The sequence below is a fragment of the Erithacus rubecula genome (assembly GCF_903797595.1).
Source record: "Erithacus rubecula genome assembly, chromosome: 20".
In the NCBI taxonomy this organism is placed as follows: domain Eukaryota; kingdom Metazoa; phylum Chordata; class Aves; order Passeriformes; family Muscicapidae; genus Erithacus; species Erithacus rubecula.
In genome coordinates, this window is record NC_136672.1 from 1644107 (window position 1) to 1657202 (window position 13096).

At 51.3% G+C, this 13096-nt stretch overlaps 1 protein-coding gene across 1 annotated transcript in view; it reads right to left on the bottom strand.

The window, feature by feature from the left end:
* Positions 1-13096, bottom strand: part of DNAH9 (dynein axonemal heavy chain 9) — a 158550-nt gene that overhangs the window by 113673 nt on the left and 31781 nt on the right. Inside the window, exons 19-28 of the mRNA XM_079323154.1 lie at positions 12459-12615; positions 11556-11660; positions 9856-10013; positions 9392-9530; positions 7666-7953; positions 6785-6995; positions 4558-4685; positions 3447-3555; positions 2752-2899; positions 919-1093 (exon numbers count right to left, since the gene is read on the bottom strand). Coding sequence (XP_079179280.1) covers positions 919-1093; positions 2752-2899; positions 3447-3555; positions 4558-4685; positions 6785-6995; positions 7666-7953; positions 9392-9530; positions 9856-10013; positions 11556-11660; positions 12459-12615 — 1618 coding nt within the window. The remainder of the gene's footprint in view (positions 1-918; positions 1094-2751; positions 2900-3446; positions 3556-4557; positions 4686-6784; positions 6996-7665; positions 7954-9391; positions 9531-9855; positions 10014-11555; positions 11661-12458; positions 12616-13096) is intronic.

The following is a 13096-nucleotide window of genomic DNA, read 5'->3' on the forward strand; positions in this document are numbered from 1 at the left end:
GGCTGAGCCCTTAAGTGGAGCAGTCCCAGACCCACCTCTATTGCCAGAATGGTGTGGAGCTCAAACTGCTTCCTTAACAAAAACCCCATATGGTTTTCTGCTAATTTCAGAGCCTGGAAATGGCAAATCTATCATTTGTTTTTATAGAGGGGCCCTGCTCCCCACCAACAAACAGTGGGAAGCCTCCCAGCCTGCTTCTCCTGACATTTCAGCAGCAAAAGGTCACCAGGAAGGGCACCTTCAGCAGGGAGCAATAAACAGCTTTTATATTGGCTCATTTTTCATCAGGCTTCCCCTGGCTCGGACGCTGTGTGCTCGTGCTCTCCTCCCTGACATTTACAGAGCAGCACAGGCAGCACCACCCAGCACCCTCCCAGAGGGATGCTGAGCCTGCTCCCAGCCCTCCTGCCATGCACCCAGCTGTGCCAAGGCCCTGCCATGCCAGGACTAGCTGCTGGGGCACAGGAATGCCATGTCCAAGTGCCACCAGCCACGCTCCAGCCACAGGAGGGGCTGAAATTCCTCTGCTGAAGCAGCAGCTTGTGCCAGCCCTGCTCCCCAGGCTTAAATGAAAAGTCACCCTGCACTGGTAGAGCCAAGGGTGTGGTTTTCCCAGGTGGCACACAGGGAATGGAGGGTTGAACCCTCCACAAGGACCAGGAAAGCTGGTCATGCTCTGCACACATCTCCTTGAGGTGATGGCACCCAGGGAGCAGCATGCTGAGCTTGGCCACTCTCCAGTGTCACCCCCTGCACAATGAGGCCTTTCATGAAAGGGATTGTTTAGTTCAGGCTTCCAGGTCAAACAGCATCACTGACACAGCTTTAGGTCTGGGACAGTAGGAAAAAAGTAGGAAAAAAATAAAAAGGCAATAAAAGGTCTCATGAGAGATGCTGATGTGGCACCTTCCTTCTTACCTGGTCCTGGAACATGGACCCACCAAAGGCCCAGACAGCAGCAAAGACAAAGTAAAGTTCATAAAGCTCTTTGGGACAGTCAGGAGGTGTGTTGTCCTCTGTCAGGAGGCATTCCAGGAGGTAACACAGCATCTGAACCATGCTCTGCTCAGGAATGGGAATAATCTTCTTAAATCTGAGGGGTGGAAATGGAAAACATAATTGGGAAATAGAATGGGGTGAAGCACCAGGGTTGCTCCCAGCCCAGGAAAGCAAGGCAGGAATGCTTTTCCAGAATATCAGCATTATCCTGGTCAGCAGTGGGTGTCTCATTCCCTGGAAGAGCACTAAGGGGAGCACCCTTCCTCTGCCTGGCCCTGCTGGCACTGCCACACACACATGTAATAACAGTAATCAGAAGTTTCAGGCATTTAAAAACTTTGATCCTCTTGAAAGAAGTAAAATGGAGGAGTTGCTAAAGGCAATGATTTCCTGGGAGCACGAGGAGTTCAAAAGCAGTCAAATAAAGCAGTAATAAAATAAAACCTTTCATCTTGCCATTTTACATTCGTTTAAGCTACACTTACAGAATTCCAAACTAATATTGTAGCAGCACTGAAGTCCTCCATAAAGTAATTAGAGCTATTTGAAAGGCTGGTTCTACAATTTCTGAATTAAGCAAGCTACTAAAATACTCAGCTCGGGGCTGGTGCAGCTAATCCTGGGGATTTCATGGTCTGACAATTGCTCAGCAGAGAGAGCTGGAGATGCTCGATGGGCTTTGCTGCCAACAGCTTTAAGGTTTGGGCATCCAGAGAGCAGCTCCCCAGCAAATTCCCAACTCCCAGTCCCAAGGAGCAAGACTGGCACTCAAACAGCTCCTCCTGACACCTCCTCACTGGGGCTGATGGTGCCCAGGTTCAGGTGTTCACTGACTTTTCTTTTTTCTCTTTCTATTTTTTTTTTATATTTTAATGAAAGTGCAGATATAGGGAGCAAGCAGAGGATGGAGAATCACACAGTTTGGGTTGGAAGGGAACTTTTAAAAGTCACCTATTGCAACCCCTGCCATGGCAGGGACACCTCCTACTGTCCCAGCTGCTGCCAGCTCCAGTGTCAAACCTGGCCTTGGGCACTGCCAGGGATCCAGGGGCAGCCACAGCTGCTCTGGGCACCCTGTGCCAGGGCCACACCTCTCTCACAGTCAGGAATTTCTTTTTAATACTGAACCTAAATTTCCCCTTGCTCAGTTTAAAACCATCACTCCTTGTTCTGTTTTTCACACTCAGCCATGGAACACACCCAGGCTGGATGCTCACACAGAGGGACTCAGCTGTGCTCAAATGCTTCAGGAAAGAAATCCAAGAGAGGACTGTCTGCAGCAATCCCACCCTCTCTCACAAACACCAGTTTCTTCCTCATCTCAAGGGGCAGGGAAAGATGTGGGGAAGGCATAAATGAGGATCTGCTCTGCATCTTCCACATTTTCATTCAGCAGTGGTCTGAAATCTGCTCTGCTGACTCAAAACTTGTGCAGTGAGCTTGGGTCTGGCCTGACACATCAGGAGACTGGAAAGACTTTCCCTTTAGGATGTCCTGGATTTAATTTCCAAGAGATGCAGAACTGATACAAGCACAGGAACCATCAAATCAATCTCCAAGGAGAACCAGATCAGACCAAGCAAGGATGGGCAGGAGTGTGAGCTGCCCCCTCACCCCACAGCTCCCTGGAGCTGGAGGCAGTGCCACCCAGGGCTCCTGGGGACAAGAAGGGCCTGGTCAGCCCTGGAGCACAGCTGCTCTGGAGGGGGTGCCTGCCTGCCCCCAGGGAGATACAAGCACCCACAGTGGTACCTGCTCCGAAGGGTGTCCAGGCACACGGGCAGGTACTTGTCAAACAGAATGGTCAGATTGGCTCTCTCAGACTGCACCTCCCTCCTGTCAATCCAGCTGCTCACAGGGGCATTCCAGCCCAGATCTGAGGGGTTGATGTACAGGATCCCTTGAGGTGCAGGAGAAGAGACAAGGGTAAGGACACAGCAGAGGCTCTCCCTTTATCCACCAGAAACTTCCAGCTCTCAAACAGCTGAAACCCTGTCAAACACAGCTGGTCCCTCATCACCTTCCCCACTGCAGAGGAGAAGCATTAACAGTGAAGGGAAACCAGGACACCTCTCATGCATTGTGTTGCTGAGCCAGGTTATTGCTCTGGGCCCCAGACACCAGGGGACACCTTCATTCCCTGTTCCCATGCATTGCTCCACAAGAGCAGGAGCTCTCTGGGATAGGGACTGCTCTCTGCTCATCAGGCCCACCCAGAGCTGGGCAGGAGTGTTGTCTCAGCAGCAGCAGGAACACCCTGAGCACCCCCGATGACAATGAGAGACCCCACGTGGGCTCAGGATCCTCAGTGTGTCCAGGAGCTTCAGGAACACCCCGTGCACAGCACAGGCAGCCTGGCAGCTCTCAGGGGCACCAAGCTGGCCAGGAGAACACTGGCAGCAGCCCTGGCTGTCACTGCTGCCAGGGGCAGCCCCAGCAGGACTCACCTGCCCGGGACACGGTGGCCGGGGTGGCCGAGCGCAGGTGGCTGATCTCAAACAGCAGCCTCATGCTGGGGGTCAGGGGGATCCTCTCGTTGCTGGCCAGGGTCAGCACCTGCATGTGCAGACAGACAGACAGACAGACAGCCTCAAGCTCCCCCAGGAACAGGCATGGAGAGCATTCAGCACTTGGCACTGCTGAGCTTGGCTGCCCAGCCCCAGCTGTGTCCAGCAGGACAAGGGGGGATTCTGCCCCTCTGCCCCACCTGCAGAGCTGCCCCAGCCCTGGGCCAGCACAGGCAGGACCTGGAGCTGCTGGAGAGATCCAGAGGAGGCTCCAGGATGATCAGAGGATGGAGCAGCTCTGTTAGCTCTCAGACAAGCTGAGAAAACTGGGGTGTTCAGCCTGAAGGAGGATCCAGGGTGACCTTACTGGGGCTTTTTGGTACCTGAAGGGGCTCCAAGAGAGCAGGAGAGAGATTTGGGACAAGGGATGGAGGGACAGGACACAGGGAATGGCTTCCCACTGCCAGAGAGTAGGTTGAGATGGGATATTGGGCAGGAATTGTTCCCTGGAAGGGTGGGCAGCCCTGGCACAGGGTGCCCAGAGCAGCTGTGGCTGCCCCTGGATCCCTGGCAGTGCCCAAGGACAGGTCTTAGAGCAGCCTGGGCCAGTGGAAGGTGTTCCTGCCCATGGCAGGGGGTGGGGTGGGGTGGGATGAGCTTTAAGATCCCTTCCAACCCAAATTATTCTGTGATGCCATGACATGATTTCTGACAGGCATAGAATGGTCCTTCTCTCTTCCACAATCCAGAAACCAAAGCAGTCACTCAGGGTGGGGAAAAGACACAGAATTATGCCCCTACCCTACTTTTAAAGAGCCTAAAGTTGTAATCAGGACATTTGCAATTACTCATGAGCATGACTCTCCAGAAAAGGGAAATTCCAATGAAAACAAGCTCTAAGTTATTTCCCTCATGCACCATTGCCTTTATGCAATATTGTTTGGTGTGTCTGAAGCAACACAGCTCCAGGAGATGTTATTACAATCTGCATTTCCCCAGGCTGAATCACACCCAACAAGGAATACCTGTTTCTTTACCTTACATCCATTACCTTATTATCATCCATCACAGTGTTAAGAGATTCAATCCACATTGGATCAATATCTCCATCTAGTACCATCCACTTGGGACCATCATGTGAGATGTTGGCCAGCTCTCTCATGATTGATGAGAACAGTCCTGGGAGGGTGACACCAATATGTTGATGAACATTGAAGTTGTCACCTGCTCTAAGAGAGTTTTCCAGCAACTTCCTAAAAATTATGCTTTCCCCTTAAACATTCATAACTCTTTGCAACTGGACATAAATAATACTCCATCATGATATCTGCTTTGAAGAAAAAAAGTATCAGTTATTATCACTAAGAATGACTGTGAGCCTACATGAGCTTCACTCCACTGAAAACTGTAAGAGACAGGAAAAATGAAGAGCAGATACTCAGAGGAAAAAAACCCACAAACTACACAATGCAGAGAAAACCATCTGCACATGCCTTGGAAAATCTTATATTTGCTTTTTTTTTTTTTTTTTTTTTTTTTTTTTTTTTTTTTTCTGTGGCTTGAAGTATATCAGGAAAATCAAGATGCTTTAAACACTGGGTCATGGCTTCAGTGAGACGGAGAGGAGAACAAGCCCAGCCTGACATTGAGTGACAGAACACAATGTCAGTAAAATCAAGGAGACAGAGAATATAGAAAGTCTCAAGGGGAGTAAATAATGAATGCTGGGAAGAGTGAGAAGCTGGGAACAGAGCAGAAGAACTGCAGGGCAAATGAGAGCTCCACAAAACCATCACTCTCCTCCACACAGGGAAACACCTAGGGAAAGGCTGGTCTGCATGAAGGAACATCAGGCAAACATTACAAACAGCCTCTCCTGGAGAATTGTGACAGGAATGCTTTTGGTTCCTGCAGGATCAGCTGCTCCTGAGCCAGGTCAGGAAGTGCCAGTGGCTCTGCATGACCCCAGCAAAGCCTGGGCACAGAAATGCAGAATAGATCAGCTGCCACAGCCAGGGGTCAGAGATGACACCCCCTGCTCTGCCTGCACTCATCCCTGTGCTGGGCACAGCCTGGCAACACTCCAGCACTGGCAGTGGCAGCAGCAGCTCCTGCCTGGAGCATCACACACCAGTGCTCCTCTCCCAGCCTCGGGCATCCACACCACAGAGGGCTCTTGGGATTTCATACAAGAGTTTGGTTCTACAAATAACACTTTTAGGATTCCCTTGTGGGACCTTTTTCCACCTAACATGTATAAACTTTTCAGCTGCAGGCAGCAAAATGAGTGACAGGATGAATTCAGGAAGAGGAAAAGGAGCAGCTGATCCATAAGAGGACTGCTGAAAATGGCCTGGCTGCTCTTTGACAACAAGAAAAAACATTTTCAGCAATGGTGAATGCAAGAGATATCTGCCTTGAGCCATCAGAGAGGAGTCCTGTAAGTTCTCTTGAAGCATTAGAGGATTGAGAAGAACCACCTGCCAATGTCTCTCCTGCTGTCCAGTGCCACCCACAGTCCCTGATCCTCAATCCCCAATGTGCAGCTCTCTCTGCAGGGTGCTGCCTACCTCCCACACTTCCCTCTGTCACTTTGATTTAGGGTCCCCAATCACAATTAAAATGAAATTAACCCAGGCACTGGAGCAGAGCAGGGGCAGGGGAGGTGGTGGCAGCTCCTCTCCTGGAGACCTCTGGCCAAGGATGATTTATGGAGCCATCCTCCCCCACCTCCCTCAGCTCCCAGCACAGCCACTCAGGGAATCAAAGCTGCCTTTCTGGATTAGTCACAACCCAACGTTTTCACTCCACATCTCTGAAATCTTTCAGCAGGTTTTAAATGCTCATCTCATCCTCCTCAGGAGCAATCAGCATCAACAGCCTGGCAAATGACGTGTGCTGGAGATCAGGCAGGGATATTTAGTGGAAAAACATCTCTCACAGGCTACTGGGAGTGTCCAGACACAGAAACCTGGTGATGGCACTTTTGGGGGCTACAGTGCACAGCACAGGGCAGGAGGGAATCCTCTTCCTCAGCAGCCCAGCCCAAAAAACAACCTGCCCCAGTTAGGAATTGAGAAGTGTTAATGGACATGATAATTATCCTTATAGCAAAAGGCTCAATTCCCAAAAAGCTGTGACACCCTACAGGTCCTTCCAACAGCAAACCCTCACACTGAGAGCAGCACCTGGGCTGTGAGACCTGCACACATAGACCCATCCTCCTTCATTAAAAATACCCTTTTTATCTCCAAATTCAGCCATGAAGAGACATTTACCATCTTTCCACTCTCTCGTTGCTGGGTTAATGATGCCAAAGAGCTCATCATTGGTGACTGCCTTGGGGTTGAGGTCTGTCCACACAGCACGGCGTTGCATCCTCTGGTAGCTCCTGTGCAGGGACCTGAGCACCTGGGACTTGCCTGTGCCTGCAGCTCCCACCACGAACACGGAGTGCCGGACACTGAGCAGCTCCTCCAGCTGCACCACCTGGGGAAACACCCCAGGCCTCAGAGAGCATGGCCAACTGCAGCTCAGATGTGCAAAACCTGGAACAGTGTAAGGAGTCCCTGCCCATGGAAGGGGGCTTGGAATGAGATGTCCTTTAATGTCCCTTCCAAGCCAAACCATTCTGTGAAATTAGCTCTCATTGGGACTCTTGGATAGGAATTTATGACGCAGACACACAAAGGGATTTGACCCCGAGTTTGGTGTGACCACTCTAACAGTGATGGGTGAAATCCTGAGCAGGCAGACAAACCTCCAGCACTGCTCAGATGTGACAGCCACCAGCCAGGGAGGCCCAGCACTGCAGGGGCTGTGTGTGCATGAGCTTATGAGAGCCAGGCTCTGTAAATGCAGGGAAGAGGCAGAGCTGGATGTAGGAACAGTCAGACCCAGCATAGCTGACTTTCCTCCATCAAGGTCTGTCTGCAAGGGGAATATTGTGGCTGCCCCATCCCTGGGAGTGTCCAAGATGAGGTGAACAGGGCTTGGGAGAAACTTGGGATAGTGGAAGTGTCCCTGCCCATGGCAAAGGGACACGAGCTGAGCTTTAAGGTCCCTTCCAACCCACAGCATCCTGTGATTGTGTGATGGTGCAGAGCCCTCTCTGAAGAAGCCAAGCTGAGCTGGCAGAGCAGAACATCCTCACTCTCACCTTGAGCACAAAGCTGTCCTCGGGCTGCAGCCGCAGCTCCAGCACCGCCTCCTTCACCACGGCCTCCAAACGCGGGTCACGCTTGCGGGGCACGTCCAGAGCAGGGAACAGGTCCCCAAGGAGCCCCAGGAACACTGGCATGTCATCTGTCACCAGCTTGGGGACGTTGAAGTCACGCAGGGAGCGCAGCAGCAGCTGCTCCTCGGGGCGCCCGGGCTCGGCGCGCTTCAGCGAGCCGGCCACCAGCAGCACCGACTTGATGGCCCGCAGCCCCCAGTCATAGTGATCCTGCAGGGCAGGGGAGATCACTGCACTCAGCTCCTGCCTGGACAGCACCTGGCACGGGAACAACCAGCAGTGCCAGCTGCCAGAGCAGGCAGCAGTGGAAACGCAGCCAAACTCAGTGTTTGTGTCGTGGCCTGAGACCTCCAGCAGCCTGAGTCAGCTGGTCTCCATTCCAGAAGGAGCTTCCCACCAGGAAGAGCACTAAGGAGCCAAATAATTCAGCTGTCCATGCCATCACCTGGGCTCAGAGCTGGCACTAAGTCAGCAGCAGGGCTTGCACTCTGGAGACCTGAGCAATTATCCCCCCTGAACCCTAAAGCAGTTTGCTTGGCCTTTGTGCAGGTTAAGCAAGGCCTGCCAGAGCCCTGGATCTGCAGGAGCTGCTGAGGTGGAAGGCTTGTTAGTCCATCCTGAGGCCTCAGACACCACATTTCTCCATCACCAGGTTCCCAGCCTGGAACAATCCACCAAGCAGGAGCAAGAGGACACTGTTGGAAAGGAATCCTAGAGAGGCCTGAGAGGAACTCCCATGCCAACAAGCAAGTTCTTCTACTTCTGCTCCACAAAGACCCTGCAGAGCAAAGCCCAACAGCTTGACTGCTTTGTGTGGGAGGCCACAGCTGCCCCAGGGCCTCCAGCTGCACAGCACAAAGCTGTGACAAGGCAGAAACCCACCCAAGCTCATCCTGGCACAGCCAAGATCAGGTTTTCCATCTGGACTCCTGATTCAACTCACCCCAGCTTTGACCTATGCAAACAAAGGCAAGTTAAAATCTGATTAACCAGAGTTTTGCACTGGAGGTGACCTTACATGGCCAACACTGGACATGAAAGAGAACATTTATATATTTAGTTGGACTAAGAGAGGAACAGTCATCATAACCCCTTGCAAGCAGGAGACTCAATAGGACTAAGAACTGGAAAGCAAAGGGTCACTGAATACTGCCCCAACCATTTGAGGCTTTTGAAAAATCTCTCTCACTAATGCAGCTGGTCAAGTGCTTCTGTTCCAGCAGATCCTCCAGGATGGCAGCTTGAAAATGTCATTACTCTGGTCATCACAAACCCTCCCTTCTCCAGCAGCTGCCACAGAGGCAGTCAGTGACTAAAAGCTGTGAAGTTTCAACCATGGAGGTGCATGGCAGTGTCACATCCTGATTTGGGGGGGATCTAGAGCAGAGTGTCACATCTCTGATTTGGGGGGGGGGATCTCAAGCTGAGTGTCACATCCTCGATTTTGGGGATTTAGAGTAGAGTGTCACATCCCTGATTTAGAGGTGTAGAGTAGAATGTCCCATCCTGATTTTGGGAGACCTAGAGCAGGGTGTCACATCCTGATTTGGGGGATCTAGAGCAGAATGTCCCATCCTGATTTTGGGGAATCTAGAGCAGAGTGTCCCATCCCTGATTTTGGGGTCCCAGAGCACAGCAGAGGGCTCACCTGCTTGGACAGGAGCTCCTTGCAGAGTTGGTAGAGGGTGATGAACTTCCTGGCCAGGGCCCGGGCCTCGAGGAAGCCCTCGGCCACCAACATAATCTCACAGATGAGCTCAAAGTCTGGCACTACCATTGCACAGGGCCTGGGGAGACAGGCAGGAGAGGATTGCAGAGCAACTGTTGACTACAGAGATGGAGGGCAGTGCATTTGTAGCTTTATCTTGCAGGTCCTCTCCAGTGAGCCACTGGAAACTCTCCCAGTCTGCCCACACTGCCTTTCCCATGGCACAGGACACAGCTCCCTTGTCCTCCCTGTGCATTTCTTGATCCAGGCTTGGTGCACAAAGCTGAAACCATCTGTGAATCCCCAATGGGAGGGGATTTCCCAAGAAAATGAAGCCTAGATGCTGCAAAAGACAATTTCTGCCAGTATTACTACACAGGTCACAAAACCTGACCTCAACTCACCTGAAGAGAGCTTTTAAATTCTCAGGTAGCTCGGTTCGTCCTGCATAACCAGGGTTCATGGTGATGAAAATCCCCACTGAGGGGACCAGGTTAATGTATTCTCCCAGAAAATTGAAGGATTTCTTCTTCTCCCGGATTGCATCCTGCACACTTTTCACCTAGGAACCAAGGCAGGGCTTAGTGCTGGTGTGCAGGTATGAAAAACCCCAGACAGCACTGCTGCCCTCCCTACACTTGGGCCACAGCTGGGGCTTATCTCTGCTCTGGTTTGGGTTTTTACTGACCATATAAAGCTTTCTACACTGTTGGGGTAAATCTGTGTGTCTCCCATCACAATCCAACTCTGACTATGCAGAAAAGGGCTGAAGAGACTGCACAGTCAAACTGAAAAGAGTTGCAAGAGTTTGCTGCATAAGACACTTGCCTGGTCTCTTCTACTTGCCTGATTGCAGCTTTGTTCTTCTCATTCCCCACTCTCCAAAGGGAGTGAGTCCATCACAGCCAGACCAGTTCATTCCCCACCTTCCACTGGATGGAGTGAGTCCATCACAGCCAGACCAGTTCATTCTCCACCTTCCAGTCCCATGGATTGAGTCCATTAGAGCCAGACCACCTCACTGCCCACCTTCCATTCCCATGGAGTCACAGAATGACAGAATCACTGGGTTGGGAGAGACCTTCCAGACCAAGCCCACCCCATGCCCCAACATCTCAACTAACTCATGGCAGAGTGCCACATTCGGTCTTTTTTTAAACACATCCAGGGATGGTGACTCCACCACCTCCATGGGCATTCCAGTAGTTGATCACCCTTTTTGTGTTTTCCTAAACAGGAAACATAGACAGACACCTCAGTGCCCATCCTCCACTGAAGTCCACTACAGCCAGACCCTCCTCCCCACCTTCCCATGGGAGCAGTTCCTCACAGCCAGATAACACCACTCCAGGAGGGAGCAATATCTGCCCTGCCCTAAACTCACCCATTTACCACCTTAAAGCAAAGCAATTAAGGGAGTTTCTCAGTGTAAGGACCCTCACCGACAGGAGCTGCATGACTGAGGCAGCCAATTAACATCGCCATGGTTACCCTGCAATAGCGATGATGGAGTGACAGCCCTGCTCAGACACCACCTCCAGCCAGCAGCCAGGGAATCATTAGCAGCTGACTCATACCTGGGCTTCTTTTGTTCAGCTTCCCCTTTTATTTTAAGATCCTCAAAGACGCTTTTCAATGACAATTTTAAACTAGAACCTGATGGAAGGGAAATGGAGAGGGAGCACATACAAACGCCTGTACCTGCCTGGGATTTCTTCGGGACATCACATGAGGTACAATGATGAGAGAAAGAGAGATGAGAGTGAGGAGTTCGTGGAGGGGTTCAAAATAATTCCTTTGAACAAAACATTTACAGAAGTGTAGAAACTTCTGGGCTCTAGATTTTAATTTCTGCAATGCCAAGACCCAAAGTGTGTTTAGTAAGAATTGAGCACCTCAGTCAAACACTGGGATTCCAAAACCTGAACTCGCAGCTGACACTTGGGACCAGAAAAGCTTTGATATTTTGGCAACTCAATTTTCAGCACTGAAGTCCCCCAAGACTCACCCTTCTGTTCTGGGTCTCTGGGGTGAAAGGGAAAAGGGAAAATGGAAAAGGGAAAAGGGCTGGCTTGTATTTATCCACAAGCTTTTCTCCACTTACCTGTACAGCAACCACAGAAAGGACCTCAACTGAAATCCTGTTAAATTCATCAAAACAGCCCCAGGCTCCTGTCTGGGAAAGGCCTTTGTAAATATTCCCACAAGACTGAAAAGAAAAAAAAAAAAAAAGAAAAAAAAATTACAAGAGTGAAATCACAAACGGAATCAACTCCAGCAAAAAATGGATTTGATTTCCCTGCCTGTTTATTTATAGCAATTTACAGTCTATTGTGGGTATTTAGAAAAGTGCACGGGAGCAGCAGGCACAACTCAATTATAATATTTATAGCTCTGCACAGTTTGCCACTTGATTTGCTAATTGCACTCTCGACATCTCTGCACTCTGGTTCCATCCAAAGGTCACCTGGGCTGAGTTACTGACAGCCCCACATCCAGGAGACACCTCAGTGCATAAAATATGATCCAAGGCCACCAAACCCACTGCCCATGGAGAGCAGAGGGGTCAGCCCCGTGACCCAGCACTGGCCTTATCCCAGGAGAGGATCCTGAGAAACCAGGAGAGGATCCTGAAAAACCAGGAGAGGATCCTGAGAAACCAGGAGAGGTCTCTCCCATGCCTGGGACAGATAGCCTGTGGGTCAGGAGAGGGGGAATGGATCAGCACAACCTTGGTCTAACAGAATAGGCCAGAATTTAAGAAGAATTTCATGTGGAACCCAACTCCAGAAGGGAAGGGAAAGGTGGAGCAGAGCAGAGAACACAGCTCAGGTCTCTTCCTGCTCAAGAACCTGGTGCAAGCCTTAGAGCTGACAGGGAGGAGGAGGAAAAGCTGTTCAGCAGGAAGGGAGCAGCAGGGATGTGAGGAGAGAGGATGGATCAGAGCAAGCCCAGCTGGGTAGCTCCACCCTGCAGGCCCCAGCAGCCCAGCCTGGGGCAGCAGTACCTTGTAGTCCATCTGCTCAGAGCAGTTGAACACGTACACTATGATGCCCAGGGCACGGCCCAAGTCCTTGGTGGTCTCTGTCTTGCCAGTGCCAGCAGGGCCAGCAGGAGCCCCACTCATGGCCAGGTGCAGAGACTGGGTCAGGGTGATGTAACACCTGCACAGGACAAGGGAAGAGGGGAAAGAGACTGAGCTGGGTGCCACAGGTCACTGCAGAGCCCCGTGCCCTCCTTTGGGGCAGCTCTGCGTGCACAGCCACGCTGAAATCCTCATGGGCACTGACAACCTCCTCTGCCCTGCTGGGACTTCTCCAGCACCTCACAGAATCAGAAAGGCTGGAAAAGACCTTCAAGAGCATCAAATTCAGCCATCAGGACAGCACCAGCACCTTGTTCACCACTAAACCATGTCCTTTAGTGCCACATCCATGTGTTTTGAATAGCTTCAGGGATGGTGATTCTGTCACTGCCCTGGGGCAGCCTGTGCCAGAGTTTGACAACACTTCCAGTGAGGAATTTTTCCTAACAGCCAATCTGAATGTCCCCTTGATGCTGCTTCCTCTCATCCTGTCCCTTGCTCCCTGGGAGCAGAGCCTGACACCCACCTGTCAGGGAGTTGCAGAGAGTGAGAAGGTCCCT